This window comes from Arachis hypogaea, chromosome 4 (genome assembly GCF_003086295.3).
Source record: "Arachis hypogaea cultivar Tifrunner chromosome 4, arahy.Tifrunner.gnm2.J5K5, whole genome shotgun sequence".
Classification (NCBI taxonomy): domain Eukaryota; kingdom Viridiplantae; phylum Streptophyta; class Magnoliopsida; order Fabales; family Fabaceae; genus Arachis; species Arachis hypogaea.
The window spans coordinates 58,171,643-58,193,711 of NC_092039.1; the positions used below are offsets into that span (position 1 = coordinate 58,171,643).

General features: G+C 39.6%; 1 protein-coding gene across 5 annotated transcripts; it reads left to right on the forward strand.

Annotated features, from left to right (window-relative positions):
• The first annotated feature begins 2,155 nt into the window (after positions 1-2,155).
• LOC112796769 (uncharacterized) lies at positions 2,156-21,023 on the forward strand. 5 transcript variants are annotated; one of them, XR_011881125.1, is made up of 15 exons: positions 2,215-2,371; positions 2,464-2,640; positions 2,769-2,856; positions 3,052-3,151; positions 3,220-3,293; positions 3,400-3,471; positions 3,904-3,981; positions 5,278-5,402; positions 5,683-5,755; positions 17,410-17,471; positions 17,550-17,930; positions 18,562-18,664; positions 19,336-19,546; positions 19,992-20,117; positions 20,795-21,023. XR_011881125.1 is itself a non-coding variant. In XM_025839377.3 (14 exons), exons 2-13 carry the CDS (start codon positions 2,561-2,563, stop codon positions 19,519-19,521), a joined length of 1,422 nt encoding a protein of 473 aa, XP_025695162.1. In that variant the 5' UTR covers positions 2,162-2,340; positions 2,464-2,560; the 3' UTR covers positions 19,522-19,546; positions 20,795-21,023. The 5 variants fall into 5 exon arrangements, 3 of the variants coding, with proteins under 3 accessions (XP_072091647.1, XP_025695162.1, XP_029153697.1); XR_003199371.3 differs by having other exon boundaries at positions 2,156-2,640; XM_025839377.3 differs by lacking the exon at positions 19,992-20,117 and having other exon boundaries at positions 2,162-2,340.
• The last annotated feature ends 1,046 nt before the right edge of the window (positions 21,024-22,069 follow it).

Genomic DNA, 22,069 nt, shown 5'->3' on the forward strand with positions numbered 1-22,069 from the left:
TCCTTCTTAAAATCCAAGTTCTCCCCAAAAACTCGGACATAGTTCTCTTCAGTCTTCTTCAGTAACCCTTCGACCGGAGCACAGGAAGCCGAGGATTGTTTTTCTTTTTCACGAGTTTTAAAGAGCTCGGCTTCCAGCCTTATCTTCTCCTCCTCCAGTCCCTTTTCTGCCTCTCGAAGAGAGGCCACCTCGGCCTGAAGGGCCTCCAAAGAATACTAAGTAGCATTCAGAGGAGTCCTCTCCAACTCTCTTAGCATAGTGGAACAAAACCCAGTAGTTCGGATCCCACCTCAGATCAAGACTTGAAAGTGGTTTTTGATCGAAACATCATCCATAGCAATAAAGCTATGAGGAAGGATGTGTTTCTCACAAAACCTTACCCCATCAAACCCAACGTCATAGATGTTGGGGCCACTAGATTCTGAAGTCTTCCTTCTCTTAAAATTCGGCTCCAAAAAGGGAGGGATCGGAGGGATAGGAACTAGAGAAGGAGGAGGAGGAGGAAGAGGGTTTACCGGCTTATTTTGAGAAGAGGTACCCGAATCAGACTTGGTCAGAGAGGGAGTATCTGGCTCATCGCTCTCTTGCAACTGAGCAGCTAGAGCTCAGGCATTCCTTTTAGCCTCTTGAACTTTCTGATAGGCCTTAGAATCGTTTTTCATTTTTTTTGCAAAAAGAACAAGAGATATCAACAAACAAGTCGGGGAAACGAGCGGTTCTCTATAAAATGGTAAGTAAAAACTATCTAACTCGGTACAGACATAACTCGGTGTTCCGAGAAGGAACTTCTTGGTGTCAAGGTTTGGAGCCCGTCCCCAAGTCTCTCGGAAGAACTCGATTACAGCCTCCTCGACTTCGTCCAAGTTTATCAAATTATATTTCTCAACAGTGATAAGGATAGCAAAGAAGTTCCCTCAAAGTCAAGTCCCACGTCCTTCAAAATTCTTCAGAGAAAGAACGAAGCTCCAATAAAAGAAGATGGAAGGACTGGAGAAAAAGCAGAAAAGAAGAAGGCTTCGACGTATGAGAGGGAAAAGAAAAACTTGAGAGAGAGAATAGTGCACCCAATTCACAAGAGAACAAACGAAAAGAAGAGAGAGAAAGGAAGAAAAACGTTTATAAAGGCCCAATGGACAAAAACGTAAAATTGACTTCTTCATTAAAGAACGTACACAGTTACAAATGTAACCACATCCTACGTGTCCAAAGAGAAAGCCAACAGACGCAATGGTTGATATTCTAAAATCTCGTTGGTTTTTCGACTTGAAAACGGAACCTGACCTGGGACACCCGACGTGATGACTCTACCTCTTGGCATCTGTCAGACTTCATTAATACTTGAATCTGACTTAAGCAAAAATATCGGATCCAAGTAGGAGCACTGTTTATCCTTGCCCCAAAGCATAAATCAGGCCCAAAAGTAGAGAAAGCCCAAAATGCAGACCTCTTCATAGGTCAGACAAAAGCACTCCATAATAACACCCTTCACCGAGAACGAGTTGTAACAAACCCCTAATATCTCTCTCCACTTCTAGAAGAGAGATCTCAACAACCCCTAGATAAATGGGCGGTTATCCACCATCAGTAGTGAAACTACTCTAACGGTGGTTATTGGTTTATCACCTATAAATACACTAACACTCTCAGGTATACTTAAGTTTCAATACACTTAAACCTGCTAAAACCCTTGCTGACTTAGGCATTGGAGTGTTTTGCAGGTACCACCCCTCATCTTCTCACAAACAATTTGGACGACGGCTGCTTGACGCAGGTTAAGTCAGAAACCATCGAAAAGAGAGCTTCGACCTTACGTTTAGGCCCAAATACGATCCAGTTTCAGAAAACCCTTAAAACAAGTATAATCATGCATTATTTATTAAATGCAAATTGTTGTAATATAATTATAATATTGTATTATAATTGTAATAAATATATTTTTTAAAATAATTTTAGAAGAGAGATTAATGTTTTTATTTTAGAAAAAAGATGAATTCATGAATAATTGATATTTTATTTTTATTAATAAATAATATATTAAATATTGATTTTATAAAATTAAAAATTATATAAAAATATTTTTTTAAGTTAGTATAATGATATATTATTCATTAAATATTAATTATAATATAATTATAATAAAAATATTTTTAAAAATAAATTTGGAAGAGAAAATGATATTTTCATTTAGTAGGGAAAAAGAGTTCATGAAAAATTGAGTTCACGGTTTTCATAACATCGGTTTAGAACTTTAGATCACAGTAACGCCGAATAAAATCAGAATCAGAACGATGCGTTTAAATTCGAAGACGGGAATTGGACAGTATGACATGCGACGGCTGGGTTCGTAACGTTTACTTCCTCCGTCGCGTTAGTTAGGGTTTTCAGAGCTTCAGTTTCTTTCAATTCTTCCCAAACTCACCTTGGTTCACATTCCTCATTCCAATTAACGCGATTTCGACACAGGTATTTGACCCCGATCAACACAAAATCCCAGTTTCGCTTCGGCAACTCGCGTGATCAACGAACGATAACATCGTTCCTTCTCGTGAAGAAGTTGGCGATGGCGAGAAAGACTAGTTGCTGTGCGATTTGCGAGAATTCGAATCTAGCTTCGATTTGCTCTAATTGTGTCAATTACAGGTACGTATGTTTCAATTAATATTGCAATTCCTATTTTTTGAGCACGAACTTAAGAAACGTTTCTTGTGAAATTCGCTAATTTGATTTAATTTGACTATTAAATTTTGGTTGTTTTGGATGTGGTATAGGTTGAATGATTATAGTGCGTCGTTGAATTCACTTAAAGACCGTTGGGATTCGTTGTACTCGAAATTGAGCGAAGTTCTTGTCCGCAAGGTTTGAATTCTTGCTTTGATAATCTTGTAACTTGAACATGATATTTGATATGAACCTGAAAGATGAGTAGAGGTGGAAATGAGTAGCGTCTAGCACCCATTTTATATGGGAAAACGATACAAATTTATGTTTTTGCTTGTACACTGGGATGTGTTGTTCAGTTAGAATAATACTTTTGCTAATACTGTTTACCAGGGAAAAGCGGATGATCAGACAAATTGGAGAGAGCTTCAACATGAGAAGCTTGCACGGTTGAGGGAGAAGCTCAGTCACAGTAAAGAACAAGTTGCTCAAGGTAACCTTAGTATTTCAAAATGGATTTCTAGCAATGCGAATTTTCCTGAGTGATGGGTAACTGAACAGGAAGAGCAAAGATAGAGACTATGTCCACTGGTCTCAAACATAAATATGGAGTGCTTGAGTCTGCATTTTCTACGGTATTTTGGATGCTGTTTTCTATGGTTTCATACTCACAGTGGTTGCTAATGATGTTAAATTTGCATGTATATGAAGATGCTGGATGATTTATTTTTTCTTTTGCAGTTGGAAAAGAATCGGGTGGAACAACTGGAGAAGTTCTACCCTAATCTTATATGCACCCAGAGCTTAGGGCATGTGAGCACCACTTGTTTATGTTACTTAAGAAAATTATGAATGCTTGTGTATATATCTGTTGATGTTAATACAGACTGTTGTACATACATTAAGAAATTAGGCAATTGTATGTTCAAGACAATTGTTTTGTTGTTCACTCATGTGTCATTATTATTTCTGTTGTTTTTTGTTGTTTTTCAATTTTAGTTACCAAAAATTCTAGCATGTTTTTAATTTGTTTCCTATTTTCATGATGTTTTAAGGAATAATGAGAAAAAAAATCTTGTTCCAATGTTCCACTATTTTCTTTATAAAATCATGAAACATGGAAACAAGAAATAAAAACTTCAAACAGGTACTTATGTTCCTTTGGTGCTCTTTTTCTGAACTGCATATTGGCGTATCTTTTGTTGTTTAGGAAATTATAGTTTATTATGAGCTTCTATGTTGCAGGTGGCAATTACCTCCGAACGTCTTCATAAACAGACTGTGGTCATTAAACAGATATGCAAGCTGTTTCCTCAACGACGGGTATGGTAAATCTTTGGCAATATGTGATTTATGAAGTTAGTCTTTCAGTGGGATGTGCGCTTTCTTCGTGGAAGTTGTGCTGACTAGGACTTTTGTTATTTATATCTGCTCTTGTTTTCTTGCTTTCATTTTTGTCTTCCTTTTATGGTACTCTATTTTTTTAATGAATTTTCTGTCAACAAAAAAGAAATAGAAAAGATAGAAATAATATCTTTCTCCTTATGGAATGTGAACACTGGGATATGCTTCAGATTTTTCTCACTCCCATTTTACCCTACAGATGTGTCTGAAACTCTGGACAGTAAATTCAACCAAGTCTTTCTGTGATAAGATTTGTCTTGTTTCTGCATTGTAATAGATAATGGGTTTGGTAGCTCACTCTTGTTTTTGGAAACATTGCAAATTCACTCTGTTGCTTTTCAGAGTTCATGAGCATTATCATAAACAAGGTTATTTACTCATTAGAAGTTTAATGCTTTCTAAATCATTTGTTATGGTTGTTTTTTTCTATCCATGGCTGCATTGGAAAATTGCTTACACTAGATGGGACAAAGTTATCTAAATTTTTGAGATGCATAAACATTTTCTGTCCGTTTTGGACTATAGAAAGTTCTTTAGTAGTTAGAATATATGGTTATGAAGTATGAATTATGATACTGCCATGAATTCTTTCCTGGCAGTATCATTGAGAGAATAATATCCTTTCCATATTTATCTAAATGTGATGTTGGATTTGAAGTGACTTCCAAAGGAAAGGAAACAAATATGGGACTGGAATGCAATCATCTTTTTTTTTTGTTTTTTGTTTTTTAAATATGGTTGGCCTTTGGTTAGATGGGCCCACCTAATGGGACAAGGACAAGTTGTTGTGGTTGGGCTTTGGTGTGATGAATAAACTTAAAGGGAATAGTAAATTTATGTATTATCCTTTTACTGAGGACTGTAAAGAGTTTCAATACCCTGATGATAGTATCCAAGATATCATCAGGGGTTTTACTTTTTTCCATCACCAAGTATACTTTGAGGTATTTTTTTCTGTTTTAGATGTACTTATTTTGGCCAAAGAAATGTAATTGATACTACTATGCTAGAAAGTTCTTTTTGCTGTGCTTAAAACTTGAGAATAGTAAAGCTCTTCATAGGAGAAACATGAACAAACTGTTTCCTTTTTCTGTCCAAAGTAATAGTCTACATTTCTGAAGACTACAGGATGTGTGATATTGATACTGAATTGCTCTTCTGATAAGGAAATCTGTTCTTAATTACACAACTGTGGTGCTCATGTCCTGCTGCCAGGTAGTGATAGAGGGAGAGAGAAGGGATGGCTCTAGTGGTCAATATGATCAAATTTGCACTGCACGCCTACCAAGAGCACTTGATCCACACTCTGTTCCATCAGAAGAGCTTTCAGCTTCTTTGGGGTAAGCTTTTTTGCCTAGTGAGATTTTATTTGCATGGATAATGCATTTTTTCCAGGTTCTGGACTTTTGGAGTTTCATGGATTGCTTTCATCCTTATAGAAAACTATACTTATATAGGTTGATACTTGATAAGTACATCTATAAGTTACTATACTTCTTTCAAGTACTTCCTCCGGTGTTCTGGAATCCTTGTTTTTACATAAATTAGATTTTTTCTGAATATTCGTATTGCATATGTACATATATAAGTTACTATTTCTTTCTTTTTTCTTGGAAGCAGATACATTGTGCAACTTTTAGATCTTGTTGTTCACAATTTGGCTGCCCCAGCACTTCACAACTCAGGTTTTGCGGTAAGCATTGGTTTAGTGTCCAAGCAATGGATTAAGTTTACTTTGAAGATTATATTTTCCTAAATGTGTTCATTAATCATTGAAAACATTTGGGAGTTTGTTATGATGTGCTATCCATATAAGAATGTAATATTTCCAGAATTGTTGAGTTTCTTGCTGATAGTGTGTTCATGTGGCAATGGTTTTGTAACAATTGGTACCTGAGAAAAAGAATTTACACACACACAACCAAATACAAAGAGAAGGGATGAATCAGGATGATTACGCTCCCTTAATAGTATTGAATTATGAAGAAAAACTGCAGAAAAGAAACAAGACCAATATAGAGGTGCTTGGCTGAGAATTTGGAGAGTTAGCCTCTCTCCTAAGCCTTCCTATTCTCTTTTCTTAATTCCTACCCTCCTCATTATGTTACTACTAATAATACTCTCTACACCCACAACCAAATCAGTTAGGATCACTCCCCTGACATTTTTTCATGCCTCTCCCACTACTAGTGCCAGGTGGCACATTAATTACAAGAGTATCCCCGTTTTTATTGTTCCCCTTTTTACCCTCTACGTTCCTTTCCTGCTGTAATGAAAAGGTAATGGTAGAATCTTTCCTCTGTTAGTCTTAGAAGCTTCTACTCTCACCCTTATAGCCATACTTGGGTATGTAATAATAACCTCCCCTTGAAGTTGCACCTTGTGTCCTCAAGGTGGAAAGAGGGAAAGGCTTCTTGAATTTCAGAGGCAACTTCCCACAAGTTCTCAAATTCAGGCAGGTCCTTCCATTTTATTAAAACCTCCAGCAGCCTGCGCTCCCGCTCGCTAACCGCCAACACTTCCTCCGGTTCAGCCTGCAATTCGAGCTCCTCATTTAAGGCCATGGGCAAAGGTTGCGTTGGTGTATCAGCCTTCACAAGCTTCTTGAGCGGTGGATCCTTGATTCAGGGGGTAGCTGCAGCCTATAAGTGACCTTAAAAACTATTCGTTCGAGCACCTCAAATGGACCGTAGTAGCGAGCACTCAATTTCTGATTGCTGTACTTGGCCAAAGACACCATTCGATACGGCTGGACTTTAAGAAACACCTTATCCCCCACTTCAAAAACTACTTCTCTGTACTTCTTATCTGCTTATTGCTTCATGCGACTCTGAGCTCTACCCAAATGGTACTTCAATTTGTCAAGCCTCTGATTCCTCTCTTCCATCAGCACCTTAACTGCCTCCACCGTTGCTTCGCCACCTCCTCGCAATAAAACTGGAGTCTCGCCCATACAAGGCCTTGAAAGGAGTCATTGGGATTGATCCATGATAGTTCGTATTATACCAGAATTCAGCCCGATGGAGCCATTTAGGCCATTGAGTTGATTTAGTCCCAGCAAAACAGCGGAGATATGTCTCCACGCACTTGTTTACGGCTTCACTTTGAACGTTTGTCTTCGGGTGGTAGGCAGAGTTCATCTTGAGTGAGGTCTGTGCAGCTCAGAATAACTCGGACCAGAAAGCACTTATGAAAAGACGATCTCGATCCGAAACAATGGAGGCAGGGAAACCATGCAAGGTAACAATGCCCTTGATGAAAATGTCAGCAACCTCTTTAGCTGTGAAAGCAAAGAAGTGGCCATATTTAGACATGCGATTTACCATTACCATTATGGTGTCCTTTCCTACTGCCTTCGGGAGTCCCCCAATGAAGTCCATCATAACATCTGCCCAAACATTCTCCGGTATGGGTAACGGTTGCAACAGTCTCACTGGAAACAAGGTAGATGTTTATTTCTCTGGCACACTTCACATTGGCACACATACTCCATGATAGACTTGTTCATTCTCTCCCAATACAACACTCCAGCTATCCTCTTATATGTTCTAAAATACCCTGAGTGCCCTCCAATTTTGGAATCATGGAACTCATCTAAAATTTTAGGAATGCACTTGGAATTCTTAGATATCACTAACCTACCTTTATACAGCAGCCGCCCTTGCTCCACTCATACCCCTTTGGAGCCTCCACTCCTCCTAGCAGCCTTAGAATAATTTCTTGCAACTTTTCATCAGCCTGAACTTAATCCCTTAATTCTCCCCATTCTGCTGCCTGAGGCATAGATAAGGAAGAGAGTTGGAATTTTCTTGAGAGAGCATCAGCCACCTTATTTTCGCCACCTTCTTTGTATTTAATTTCAAAATCATACCTCAGCATTTTCGTAATCCATCGCTGCTGCTCTTCTCCACCTATTAGCTGGTTTAACAAGAATTTGAGGCTCTTTTGGTCTGTGTACACTGGGAAGTGCTGCCCCGAAAGGTAATGTCTCCACCTCTGTACTGCCAGCACAATCGCCATGGGTTCCCGTTCATAAACAGATTTGGCTTGTGCTCTGTCCGACAGTTTCTGGCTCATGTATGCAATAGGCCTCCCCTCCTGGAGCAACACTGCTCCAACTCCTCTTCTGGAGGCATCTGTCTCCAAAGCAAAAGGCTTTGAAAATGAAAGGACTGCCAGCATTGGAACTGTAGACATGGCCAACCTCAATTCTTCAAAAGCCTCTTGAGCCTCACCATTCCACTTGAAATGATCCTTTTTCAATGACTGAGTAAGTGGCCAGGCTATCTTGCTGTAATTTCGTACAAATCGTCGGTAGTATCCCATCAAGCCTAGGAACACCCGGAAACCTCTGAGGTCCTTAGTAGGCAGCCAATCAAGCATATCCTGCACCTTTCTTGGATCGGCTTCCGCCCCAGCTGCCGAAACGATGTGTCCCAGATACTCAATTCGCTCTTGAGCAAAACTGCACTTCTTTTGATTCAAGCACAACCGACTATCCCTCAACTTCAAAGACAGTCGTTAGGTGCCCCAAATGTACCTCCCAATCACTGCTGTACACCAATATGTCATTAAAAAAACCAAGATAAACTTCCTCAAATAGGGTCGAAGTATATGATTCATGAGGGCCTAAAAGGTCGATGGAGCATTGGTTAATCCGAAGGGCATCACCAGAAACTCGTAGTGTCCGTCGTGTGTCCGGAAAGTAGTTTTATGAACATCCTGCTCCTTCACTCGGATCTGATAGTACCCTGATTTCAAATCCAATTTTGAAAATACCCGAGCATCCCCAGCTCATCCAATAATTCATCTATAATAGGAATTGGGAATTTATTAGCCAATGTTATTCTGTTGAGAGCTTTGTTGTCAACACAAAAATGCCATCCCCATCCTTCTTTTTGTCTAAAACTAGAGAAAGGGCTTCGCTCTTGAGCAAAACTGCACTTCTTTTGATTCAAGCACAACCGACTATCCCTCAACTTCAAAGACAGTCGTTAGGTGCCCCAAATGTACCTCCCAATCACTGCTGTACACCAATATGTCATTAAAAAAACCAAGATAAACTTCCTCAAATAGGGTCGAAGTATATGATTCATGAGGGCCTAAAAGGTCGATAGAGCATTGGTTAATCCAAAGGGCATCACCAGAAACTCGTAGTGTCCGTCGTGTGTCCTAAAAGTAGTTTTATGAACATCCTGCTCCTTCACTCGGATCTGATAGTACCCTGATTTCAAATCCAATTTTGAAAATACCCGAGCATCCCCAGCTCATCCAATAATTCATCTATAATAGGAATTGGGAATTTATTAGCCAATGTTATTCTGTTGAGAGCTTTGTTGTCAACACAAAAATGCCATCCCCATCCTTCTTTTTGTCTAAAATTACAGGACTAGAGAAAGGGCTGGTGCTGGGTTGATTACTCCCAATTGTAACATCACTTTTTTCAATTTCAACCTTCTAGTAATGAGGGTACCTATAGGGTCTGATTCTGGGAATTTCAGCGCCTTTGAATATAATCCCATGATCTTGGTCACGCTGAGGGGGAGTCCTGCTAGAACCACGAAGTGGTCTTTGAATTGCTGCAGCAGCTCCTTAAATTGCGGGCTAATGTCTGTCTTTGTTGCTCCCTTCGAATCCACCAGCACGGTGTGATAACATACCTTTCCTCCTCATTTTTAAGTTAATGTACTGTAGCCTTCCATGAAGCTCGCTGCTTGGACAGTGAGGGGTCTCCTGTAATTTGTTGTTTCTGATCTCCCTCTTCCCAGCAAAGAACCATGGCATTGTAGTCCCCCTAAAACTGCCATAAATTGGCCACCAATCCAGCGCCTAGCACCACTTTAGTGTTGCCCAGCTCCATCAAGAAGTAAGAGTGACGAATGGGTGACTCCTTCAATCTTCAATTCCCCTCCTTTTACACCGCCATTCTCACTTTCGAATGCACTGTTTCCTACTTCCACCCTGAATTTCTTGAGCCCTAGCACCGGTAAGCCCAACCTTTTCACCACCTTAGTAGCAATGGAATTGGTAGAAACCCCTGGATCAATTAAAACTATATAACTCTGTTAAAACTGGTGCCAACAGAATGCTCCCACAGCACTCGATAAAACAAAACAAACTGAACAGGTTACCCTTTTAGGCAAAATACTCTCAGCTGGAATTTATTGAATGGAAATGCAGAAATTACAATAGAATAGAAAAATGATAGCAGAGGAATTTCGAGAGTCCTCTTCTCTCCTAGCCTAGGCCTTTCCAAATCTTTTCCTGCCTCAATACCTATTCGGTTCCTCCTTTTATTGCCTCACCCTCTCTCTAATTGAAATCTTCATAATCATGCAATTTCCCTGATTCTCCTCTGATTGATTCAATCAGTTATTGCCTCCTAAAATCATGCAGTCTCTGATTCTCCTCTAACTGATTCAATCAGTTATTGCTTCCTAAAATAAATCAATTATTTAAATCAGTTATTCCTCCCTTTCCTTTATTATTTCGTCTAGAATAATGATAAGGTAAAGGGATCATTATCTTCCCTTTTTTAGCTGCCTGCACTGCTGACTCAGCATTTTTCTCAGGGTATGTAACAATACCCTCCCCTTGAAGTATCACCTTGTCCTCAAGGTGAAAGGAGGGAAAACTAGCCTGGATCTCTCTTGCTGCCTCCCAAAAATTTTCAAATTCAGGAAGGTCCTTCCACTTGATCAAAACCTCCAGGTTCCCATCAGCCTTCTTTCTAACAGCCAGTACATCTTCAGGTTCTGCTTGCAGAACATACTCCTCAGTCAAGGCTGCTGGTAGGGGCTGAATCTGAGTGCTGGGGTTTACACATTTCTTCAACAAGGAGACATGAAAAACTGGATGCACTCTTGCATTGGGGGGAAGCTTCAGCTTATAAGCAACTTGTCCAATTTTCTCTAGAATTTCATAGGGACCATAGAATCTAGCACTCAGCTTTTGGTTTACTCTCCGGGCCAGTGTCTTCATCCGGTAGGGTTGCAACTTGAGATATACATGTTCCCCGGGTTCAAAAACCACTTCTCGCCTCTTACGATCTGCATATGTTTTTATCCGGTTCTGTGCCCTTTCTAGTTGGAACCGCAGCTCGTCCAGTATCTGATTGCGTTCCCCCATTAGAACTCTAACTTCCTCAACCGCAGCCTCTTCCCCTCCTCTCAACAACGCGGGAGGTTCTCTCCCGTAGAGTGCCTTAAATGGAGTCATTTTGATGGAGCCATGATAATTGGTATTATACTAATATTCAGCCCAACTCAACCAGCGAGGCCACTGCGTTGGTTTGGAACCTGTGAAGCATCGAAGATAGGTCTCCACGCACTTGTTCACCGCTTCACTTTGACCATCAGTTTGCGGGTGATGGGCCGAACTCATTTTTAGCGCTGTGCCTGCTGCCTTAAAAATTTCAGACCAGAAAGCACTCATGAAGAGTCTATCTTGGTCGGAAACAATGGAACTTGGAAAACCATGAAGCCTCACAACCTCCTTCACGAACAGCTCAGCCACTTCTTTGGCTGTGTATGGGTGAGAAAGGGGAAAAAATGTGCATATTTGGTCAATCTATCCACCACCACAAAGATGGTGTCTTTCCCGGCAGCTTTCGGAAGCCCCTCAATGAAATCCATGGAAATATCCGACCAGACGTTGGTCGGAATTGGAAGTGGTTGCAGCAGGCCGGCCGGTGATAAGGTGGAGTGTTTGTTCCTCTGGCACACCTCACATTGCTTCACATATTCCATTATAGTTCCCTTCATTCCTTTCCAAAACAAAACTCCTGATATCCTCTTGTAGGTTCTAAAGAACCCGGAATGCCCTCCTATCTTCGAATCATGGAATTCTTGGAGGAATTTAGGAATCCACTTGGAATGCTTCGAAATGACTAACCGGCCATGGTACAGCAGCCTCCCATTGCGCCATTCATACCCAGCTGCTGTTTCTCTCCCCTGAATCAAGTCTTGGATAATCCCTTGTAGCTTGGGATCTTGCTGGACTTCTTCCTCTATGCCTTCCCAATCTGCCGTGGACACTACTGAAACTGCTGCAACTGAAATTTCCTGGAGAGTGCATTAGCAACTTGGTTATCACTTCCTGCCTTGTATTTGATCTCAAAGTCGTACCCGAGCAGTTTAGTTATCCATTTTTGCTGTTCTTCTCCACCAATCCTCTGATCAAGCAAAAATTTGAGGCTTTTTTGATCCGTGTAAACTGTGAATCGCCGTCCTAGGAGGTAATGTCTCCACCTTTGGATGGCCAGCACGATGGCCATCAGCTCCCTCTCATAAACGGATTTGGCTTAGGCTCTCTCTGAGAGTTTCTGGCTCATAAATGCTATGGGTCTGCCCTCTTGTAACAGCATCGCCCCAATTCCTTTTCCAGAAGCATCGGTCTCTAAAGCAAATGGCTTGGAAAAAGATGGAATGGCTAATACCGGCACGGTCACCATGGCCTTCTTCAATTGTTCGAAGGCTGCCTGCGCGTCACTTCCCCATCGGAAACAGTCTTTCTTCAACAGTTGCGTGAGAGGCCAGGTGATGGCCCCATAGTTCTTCACAAACCGGCGGTAGTATCCGGTCAGCCCCAAAAAACCCCGCAACACTTTTAAATCCTTCGGAATGGGCCAATCTACCATGTCTTGTATTTTCTGAGGGTCTGCAGCCACCCCTTCATTGGAAATCACATGCCCCAAGTAATCAATCTTCTCTTGGGCGAATTTGCACTTCTTCTTGTTGAGGAAGAGTTTATGGCTCCGGAGGACCGTGAATATTTGTCGCAAGTGATCCCAATGATCCTCTAAACTGCCACTATAAACAAGAATATCGTCAAAAAACACCAGAATAAATTTCCTCAAGAAAGGCCTCAATACCTGGTTCATGAGTGCCTGGAAAGTGGAAGGGGCGTTGGTAAGCCCAAAGGGCATCACCATGAACTCATAATGGCCCTCATGAGTTCGGAATGCTGTCTTGGGAATGTCCTCTTCCCGCATGCGAATCTGGTGGTATCCCGATTTAAGGTCGAGCTTTGAAAACACCCTTGCTTCTCCCACCTCATCCAACAGCTCTTCGATGATCGAAATGGGAAACTTGTCAGCCACCGTGATCCGGTTCAAGGCCCTGTAGTCTACGCAAAACCGCCAACCACCATCCTTCTTCTTGACTAAAACGACTGGACTCGAGAACGGGCTAGTGCTGGGCCTAATTATTCCCGAGCTCAACATCTCTTCTACTATTTTCTCAATCTCTGTCTTCTGGTAATGGGGATAACGGTATGGCCTAATGCGAGGAATTGCTGATCCCTCCTTCAAGATTATGGCATGATCTTGTTCTCTCTTGGGAGGTAGTCCCTCCGGTGTGCTAAATAAGTCCCCAAAAGATTGCAGAAATTGCTCAACGTCTCCAGAAAAGGGTTCTGCAGGTTGGGTTTCAGTGGCTGCCAGGACAGGGGTGATGACAAAACCTTCTTCTTGATTTTTTAGCGCTTGCAAGGTGGTCTTTCAAGAGGCCTTACTTCTGCTTAGTGAAGGATCTCCCTGCAAATGGAATTCCTTATCTCCTTGCTTCCAGTTCAAAGTTAATTCACTATAATCTCCCACAAATTTTTCCAAGTTGGCCAACCATCCTGCTCCAAGAACGACCTTTGAACAGCCCAATTTCATAACAAAAAAACTTTGAATAATTGGAATTCATTGAATAGTCACTTGCAGTTTCTCACAGCCCTCATGTCCCCTTTCTATGGCACCATTCCCTACCTCTACTCAAAATTCCCGTACTCTTTTCACTGACAGGGACAGCCGCCTAACCACCTCGGTGGCTATGAAGTTTGCCGACGCTCCAGGGTCTATGAGCACCATCACTTCCTAGCCCAAAATCGCCCCTCTCACCTTGAAGGTTTTGTGTTGTCAATCCCCAAAAACTGTAGGAAGACAACTGCAGTTCAACTCCTTTGGGTTCCTCCACTGGCAATTCTGACCTCTCATCCTCCAGCTCGGCTTCGTGGTTTTCTTCTTCTTCTTCAATCAACAAAATCTTGTAATGTTTCATAGGACAGACATGGGTTGGTCCCCACTTCTCTCCACAACGGAAACATAAGCCTTTCCGCTGTCGCTCTGCCCACTCCTCATCGGAGAGTCTCCGCGTTCCACTGCCTCTGGTCCCAGAGGATGACGCCGCGCCGCCTCCCCCAACGAGCTCGAGTTAGTGCTAGCGCGTGTGATCGAAGGGGCTCGGTTGGTGTTGGGTCCCGATTCCACTCTCACTCCGCTTCTGGATTCATGTAAGTTGGGTCGAGTCCAGTTAGGATTTTTTTGAAATCCCATGCTGATAGATCCAGGTCCTCCCGACCCGCCTCCTTTGGATCCTCCTCCTTTTCTGCCCGTCGGGTTTACTCCGGAATCCTGCCAGGCACGGTTTCTCCACTCAATTGCCATGGCTCTATCCATCAACGCCGGCAAATTATCAAAGCTTGCCACATCCAGTTCTGCCTGAATCTCCCTTCTAAGGCCGTTCACAAAAATACACATGAGAGTCTCCGCCCCGAGGTTTCGTTGTGTCCTGGCCGCTGCTTCAAAATCTCTTCGGTACTGTGCGATGTCTCTGACTTGGCGGACCTGTAACAGCGGAGCCATTGGGTTAAGAGATGCTTCGGGTTGGAACCTCTTTAGGAGGTCTTGCTTGAACCTCATCTAGGTATGAAAAGGAGTGTGCTCTTCCCACCATTCAAACCAGGTGAGGGCCTCCCCTTCCAAAGCCAGTGTTGCAAAATCCAGCCTTTGCGCCGTAACTACTCCGATTACCCTGAAGTAGCGTTCCATTCTCACTAACCAGCCATTCGGATCCTCCCCCGAGAATACCGGTAAGTCAAGCTTTCGAATTGGTTCGAATCGCCTCTGCCCTTCGTCTCCTACACCGTTCCCTTCTACCCTCTCGTCGTCTTGCTCGTTCCTTCCACCGTTATTTCTTCCTCCGGTGTCGTTAGCATCAGCACCTCCACCTTGGTGCTGTTGAGGTAGCAACTCCCTTATTTGTCTCAACATATTTGCTGAGAATGCCTCCAAGGGTCGTTGTTGAGCTTCCTGTAACTCCTCAATTCGTTTCTCCACCGCCTCCAACCTTGACTCCATGGCAGCTCGCGTGGACACCATGCACAGAACACCCAGAACCGGTGCTCTGATACCAGTTGTTAAAACTGGTACCAACAGAATGCTCCCACAGCACTCGATAAAACAAAACAAACTGAACAGGTTACCCTTTTAGGCAAAATACTCTCAGCTGGAATTTATTGAATGGAAATGCAGAAATTACAATAGAATAGAAAAATGATAGCAGAGGAATTTCGAGAGTCCTCTTCTCTTCTAGCCTAGGCCTTTCCAAATCTTTTCCTGCCTCAATGCCTATTCGGTTCCTCCTTTTATTGCCTCACCCTCTCTCTAATCGAAATCTTCATAATCATGCAATTTTCTTGATTCTCCTCTGATTGATTCAATCAGTTATTGCCTCCTAAAATCATGCAGTCCCTGATTCTCCTCTAACTGATTCAATCAGTTATTGCTTTCTAAAATAAATCAATTATTTAAATCAGTTATTCCTCCCTTTCCTTTATTATTTCGTCTAGAATAATGATAAGGTAAAGGGATCATTATCTTCCCTTTTTTAGCTGCCTGTACTGCTGACTCAGCATTTTTCTCAGGGTATGTAACAAACTTTCTGGCCCATCTTCTCACCTTGCACCTTAAAGGTCTTATGTGTAGTTAAGCTCCAAAAAGTGTAGGATGAAAGCTGGAGTTCTAATGGTTGGGCCTCAATTCTTTGCTCCACAAGGCCCACAGCTTTATCTTTAGGTTCTTCCTCCTCTTCCTGGCCCATCAAAATAATATGAAAATTTTTCATTTGGCAAACATTGTCTTGCTCCCATTTCTTCCCACATTTAAAACATAAGCCCTTCCTTTGCCTCTGAGCCCATTTTTCCTGAGACAATCTCCTCACTCATTGCTGTTTTGGCCCATTTGACCCACTACTGACCCCCACAGTATTCACAGAAGTGGAAGTAATGTTTGGGCCCACATTGTACTTGGCCACTCCTCAACTTCGGACTCCATTACTCGTTTGGACATTTGGGTCTTGCTGGTTCCAATTGTAGCTCCGACCCGCAACAAAACCACTCCCCCTAATCCCTGAATCCACCCTTCTTCCACCAAAAATCATTCCAGCATCATGCCATGTTTTGTTGCGATGTTCCATTGCTGTTGCACGATCCATTAGCTCTTGTAGGTTTGCAAAGTCGGAGATAGCCATCTCCACCCTTACCCCCTACTTCAACCCACTTAAGAAAATGCACAAGTGCCTTGTGCCCCAGACAACGCTGTGTTCTGGCTGCCAGCTCAAATTGTCGGCAATATTGGGCCAACGTCCCCGTCTGTCTCACTGTTAGAAGAGGACCATCGGATTTGCATTGGCACCAAGTTGGAACCTCTTCAACAGAACCAAATAGAAAGAGAAGCGGTGAATCAGGATGATCACACTCCTTTGAAGATAAACTGCAGAAAAGAAACAAGACTGATATAGAGGTGCTTGGCTGAGAATTTGGAGAGCCAGCCTCCTAAGCCTTTCTATTCTCTTTTCTGAATTCCTACCCTCTTCCTCATTCTGTTACTGCTGATAATACCCCCTACACCGACAACCAAATCAGATAGGATCACTCCCTTGACATTCTTTCACGCCTCTCCCACTACTAGTGCTAGGTGGCACGTTAATTACAAGAATATACCCATTTTTATTATTCCCCTTTTTATCCTCTATGTTTCTCTTCCTGCTATAATGAAAAGGTAATGACATAATCGTTCCTCTCTTAGTCTTAGAAGCTTCTACTCTCACCCCTGCAGCCATATTTGGGTATGTAACAGGTTTTTGTTGATTTTGATGCATGTAATATATTTTTTATTTCACCTTGCTATGTCTGACTGGAGCTTAGAGAAAGAGAATAAATACCAGCAATAACTATTATAGCAAAGTTGTGGTTAGAAACTTGGAGAAAGAAGTTATTGAAAACATTGGTAGAGTTTTTCAACTTTTTCTTAAATGAATCAACATCTAGTTTAAGCTGTTTTCATAGTTCATAATATTGATATTACTGAGTTTTAATTTATGCATAGTTTGATTTAAAGCTTTTTTTCATTGCTAGCTTCTACTTTAGTCTTCTCTCCAGTTTTTATGTTTCATCTATATTTGGCGTTTATAATATGTGGTGATAGCGCCATTCTGTCAGTGTTGCTATCATGATTTTGTACTTCTCCAATGGGGAACACAACGCTGTAAATGTGTAATGCTTGTGTTTGCTTCATCTCAGGGTTCTTGCTCTCGAATATGGCAACGAGATTCTTATTGGGATGCACGTCCATCTTCGAGGAGGTAGTTTGGCTTACTATATACTTGTCATGGTTTATCTGAAATTAACAAGTTCTTTGGCTTGAAATGCTTCATTTACAGTAATGAATATCCCCTTTTTATACCTCGCCAAACATATTGCTCAGCTAGTGGAGAAACCTCATGGACTGATAGAAGCTCATGCAATTTTGGTGTTGCCTCGATAGAATCTGAGAGGAGGCCTTACCTGGATTCATTTGGGAGTAGTAGCTTTAATTATTCTTTAGCAGCTTCACATACTGTTCAGACACACAAAGATTTGCAGAAAGGGATTTCACTTCTGAAGAAAAGTGTAGCATGCATCACAGCTTACTGTTACAACTCGTTAAGTCTGGATGTTCCTTCTGAGGCATCTACTTTTGAAGCACTTGCCAAATTATTGGCTACACTTTCATCAACAAAGGAAGTTCGATCTGTTTTTTCCTTAAAAATGGCTCGCTCTAGGTATGTCATATTTGTTTGTTGTATGAATGTATAATTTTATGACCACTATGTCTATATACATATGGCAAAAATGTTCATTATTTTTTGCAAATTAGCCATATTCTAAAATTGAAGAGCATTTATTTGAGAGTTGACTAATTATATCAATAGAGTGTATCGCTGTGGCATCCATCTTAATAAATTCATTGCAATCTGTATTCTATAAAAACAAAAGGTTATTAAATTTTAATATTAGTCTTAATATAACAGTTATTTGGACAATATTGAGCAATAGATTCTATATCTAGTTCCTCTGTTAGTTCTGATATGATGCATTTAAGAAATATACTTGACTTTATTAAATATACTTGACTCTTACTTTTTTGTGTATCTGCCTTCCTTTCCCCTTGAATCTTGATGTTCAGAAATGCAAAACAAAAATATAATTCGGTCTTTGTAATTTCTGAAGAACAATCATTGTACATAATAGCTTCTTTAAGAGCTCCGGATTTTTTAAATCTTTTGTCAAGGTTAAACTCATGGTTTTGCTCACTACGATTTTGTTCTCCAAAAGTTTGCTGTATCATCCTGTATAGAATTTAGACAGCATAGAGCCTGAGTATTTCTTGTCTTCTTTTTCCTACTTGTTCAGGACATGTAAGCAGGTTCAGCAGTTGAACAAATCTGTGTGGAATATGAATTCTGCTATTTCGTCAACTACTTTGCTGGACAGTACACATTCTGTGCCCCCGATGGTAAAATATTAACTTGTGGCGTTCGGTGCCTCTAATTCATGAATTGCTGAAACTAGAAGCTTTTTGTATTGTGGGTTTAAAGAGAATTGCTTGAGTAGGAGTAGGAGCGTAAGATTGTTATGAAAGATTTCCTCCTAATTTATATTCTTCTAAACTATATTTGGTCACTTCACTGTAGCTTTTTGTTATTTCAGATTTATTGTCCAAGTTAAGTAGCAAAGCTGTGTTAGAGATTTGCCTATTTATTTTGTGGATATGCTCTCTCTATTTATATAAAGTAGACTATTGTTAGCTATAACATAGCACATTGGTTGATTTATTTCTGACTCCCACTGGGGTTTAGTTTTTGCATGTCTTCTCTCTTTTGCTCTTTCAAGCCATCCTAGGGGAGGCGTGATTATATTTGCATGCATTTTTTATTCGATTCCATTTTGGTATATGGTGGAGTATGTGGAAATGGAATAGGGTCCCTGTCAATGAAGTTAATAGTCATGAATACCTAGTTTCTACTTGTATACTGATGATCAGTAGGCTGGATTGAATAACTTGTTATTTGCCTTTTGTTATTCTATTTTTTTATTTTTGATTTTCACCACTGGTAGTTTCATCGCACATGAATTCAATAACTTATTGACTTCAATTCGTCTTTATAATTGTCTCATCTTTTGCAGAGAATTGAAAATTATATGCCAAGTTCTGGTGCCAGTTTTCTTTATGCCACCGATTTATCTGATGATAAAAGTGAAATTGAAGGATGGGATATAATAGAGCATCCCAAATTTCCTCCGCCACCATCACAAAGTGAAGATGTTGAGCACTGGACTCGAGCAATGTTCATAGATGTTAAAAGAAAGTGATCTCTGCAGCATATTTTTGCTTAATGTACGTAAACTTTCTTACACTCTAAAATAGCAATAACATCTACATTAATTGAACAGCAGGAAAAATTAATATGAAGGTTGGAAAACTGGGGTTAACTTGAGGTCTAATTTGGTTTTAGAATATGAAACCTTACTGTTCAGTGCTTTGTTTTCTGTTTACTTGCACCTTCTCTTTTGTTTGTTGGAAAGAGGTTATGGGACAAACATTTAACAACTCAAATTTACAAGATGGAAACCCTTTTTTTTTTCCTCCATTAATACAGTCGCTTATTCTGGCTCCAACTAATTTTATTATTATGTGTGCTTATAATATGATGGTGAAACTTGTGTCTCTCTAGTATAGTTCTCGTTGGGGAATTGCCTCCTGATAAGTTCATTTATGTTGCATAGAAGAGGAGTTTTATAATGAGGATACAACTGAGCTGACCTAAATTCAATTTTGAAAGGTTCAAGATTTGGTGGCTTGGTATATACGAAAAGATTGATCTTGTCTGAGTTTTAGCTGCCCATGCGCCTTGGCCATTAGTTTAAAATTTTGAACTCAGGACTGAAGCCAGCTTAGTGTTTTACAAGTATGTATTATCAATCTCAAGCTATGATGCACGGAGACTGATACGGACACGGGACACGGGACACGATACGGGACATGTTGACACGCGAATTTTAAAATCTTACATGACACGGGGACACGCGTACATATAAAATATAAAGTATTTTTAGATAAATCGTAATGATATTTTGATATTTTATTGATATTAAAATATAAATTAAAATTTTAATTATTTTTAATGTCTTATTTTAATCATATCAAATATTTAAAATATTTTTTTGTTTTAATAAATAATAATATATATTATATCTAAATTTATTTTAAGAATATATGTTAAGAATAAGATTGGACACGTTGACATTTGATGGTATTTAAATGTGTCTAGACGTGTCCGGAGAAGAATTTATTTTTTTATTAAGACACGGTTGGACATAACAGACACACGTGTCGGACGAGTGTCGGACACAGAGTGTCGTGTCCGAAATGTGTCCGACATGCAGACAAGGCAACTCAGCGAAGTGTCCATGTTTCATAGCTCTCAAGTCTAAGCATACATGATTAACATTTAACAATCAACCACTCATCATGTTTCCTCTTCATCTATTTTGGCTTTCTATAAAGTATGTACCTTTGCTATCCATTTTGTTTAGAGATTTTATTTGCCTGACTGAAAATCATTTCTCGTGTTTCCCTTGTCAGATGAAGAGCGCTAAAGACTTAGCTGACAGAATATTCTGGAGCATCAATTTGTAACGTATTTGTACATTTTAGTTCCTTGCCTTCCTCCCCCGTATTATATAGAAGTGAGAAATGTGCTATAGGCAGGATTTATTTACTAGTTTTAAATGCTTCAAAGTATAAAAATATTAAATGTATTAAAGCAACAAAATTAAAATTATTACAAAGTTGTTCGTTTGATTTTAATAAATGCCCTTTTTATTTCTTACCTAACCAAACAATTTTGTCATGGTTACTCTCACAATACGACGCTTAACAACCTGCCCAGCACTTGTTTAATAAACTGCGAAAGACCCCCAAATGGGTGAGTAGAGCACTGAAGAGAATCTAACCAGCTAACTCTAAAATCACATTAGAGTGCTGTCCCCCAAGCTGTATTAAGACTCTGCGAAGTACATTAACACCGCAAAGAATAAAGATTGTTGATGACAACCGGACAAAGACACGCAAATGAACTCACAGGTCACAACCATAGTTATTAAAATCAAATTGGTAATGAATAAAAGTGGATTACTGATTAATAGTTTAACCGATGCATGACTAGTTAAGCTGTGTGACTAGTTATACTGTCAGTTAAATTGTTGATTCAGTAGTAATTAAATAAATAGTTAAAACTATCATAAAAATATAAATTTAAATAATAAAAATTTAAATGTAAAATGATAACTCAGCTTAAAATTATCTATATTCATAATGAACAACTTTAAATCAAATGAAATAATAAATATATACATAACATAAATGTTTAACAAAAAGATTTTAAAAACTTAAAAAGTTTAAATTTTTGAACTTAATTTATTCTTTATTTATGAAAAAATAGCATTATTCGGTGATTAAAAAAATAAAAAATATTTTTGAAAAAAATTATTGGATTTGAAAAGATAAAATTTTTTATTTTTATGAATTTTTAAATTTAAAAATTAATTTTTTTATTGAAAATTAAAAAATAAAATAAAGTCCAGCAATATTAGGAAGACAAAAAAAAGATGAAAACTTTTTATTTTTAAATTTTGAAACTAACAAAATAATATTTTTACCAAAAAGTTAAAAAATAAAGATTTTCAAAAATATCCAATAAACAAAAATTTAAAAAGTTTAAATTTTTAAAATTAATTTATTCTATATTTGTGAAAAAATAGCTTGATCTGGTGAATAAAAGAATATAAAAATGTTCTTGAAAAAAATTTAGGATTTCAAAAGACCGAATTTTTCATTTTTATGAATTTTTAAATTTAA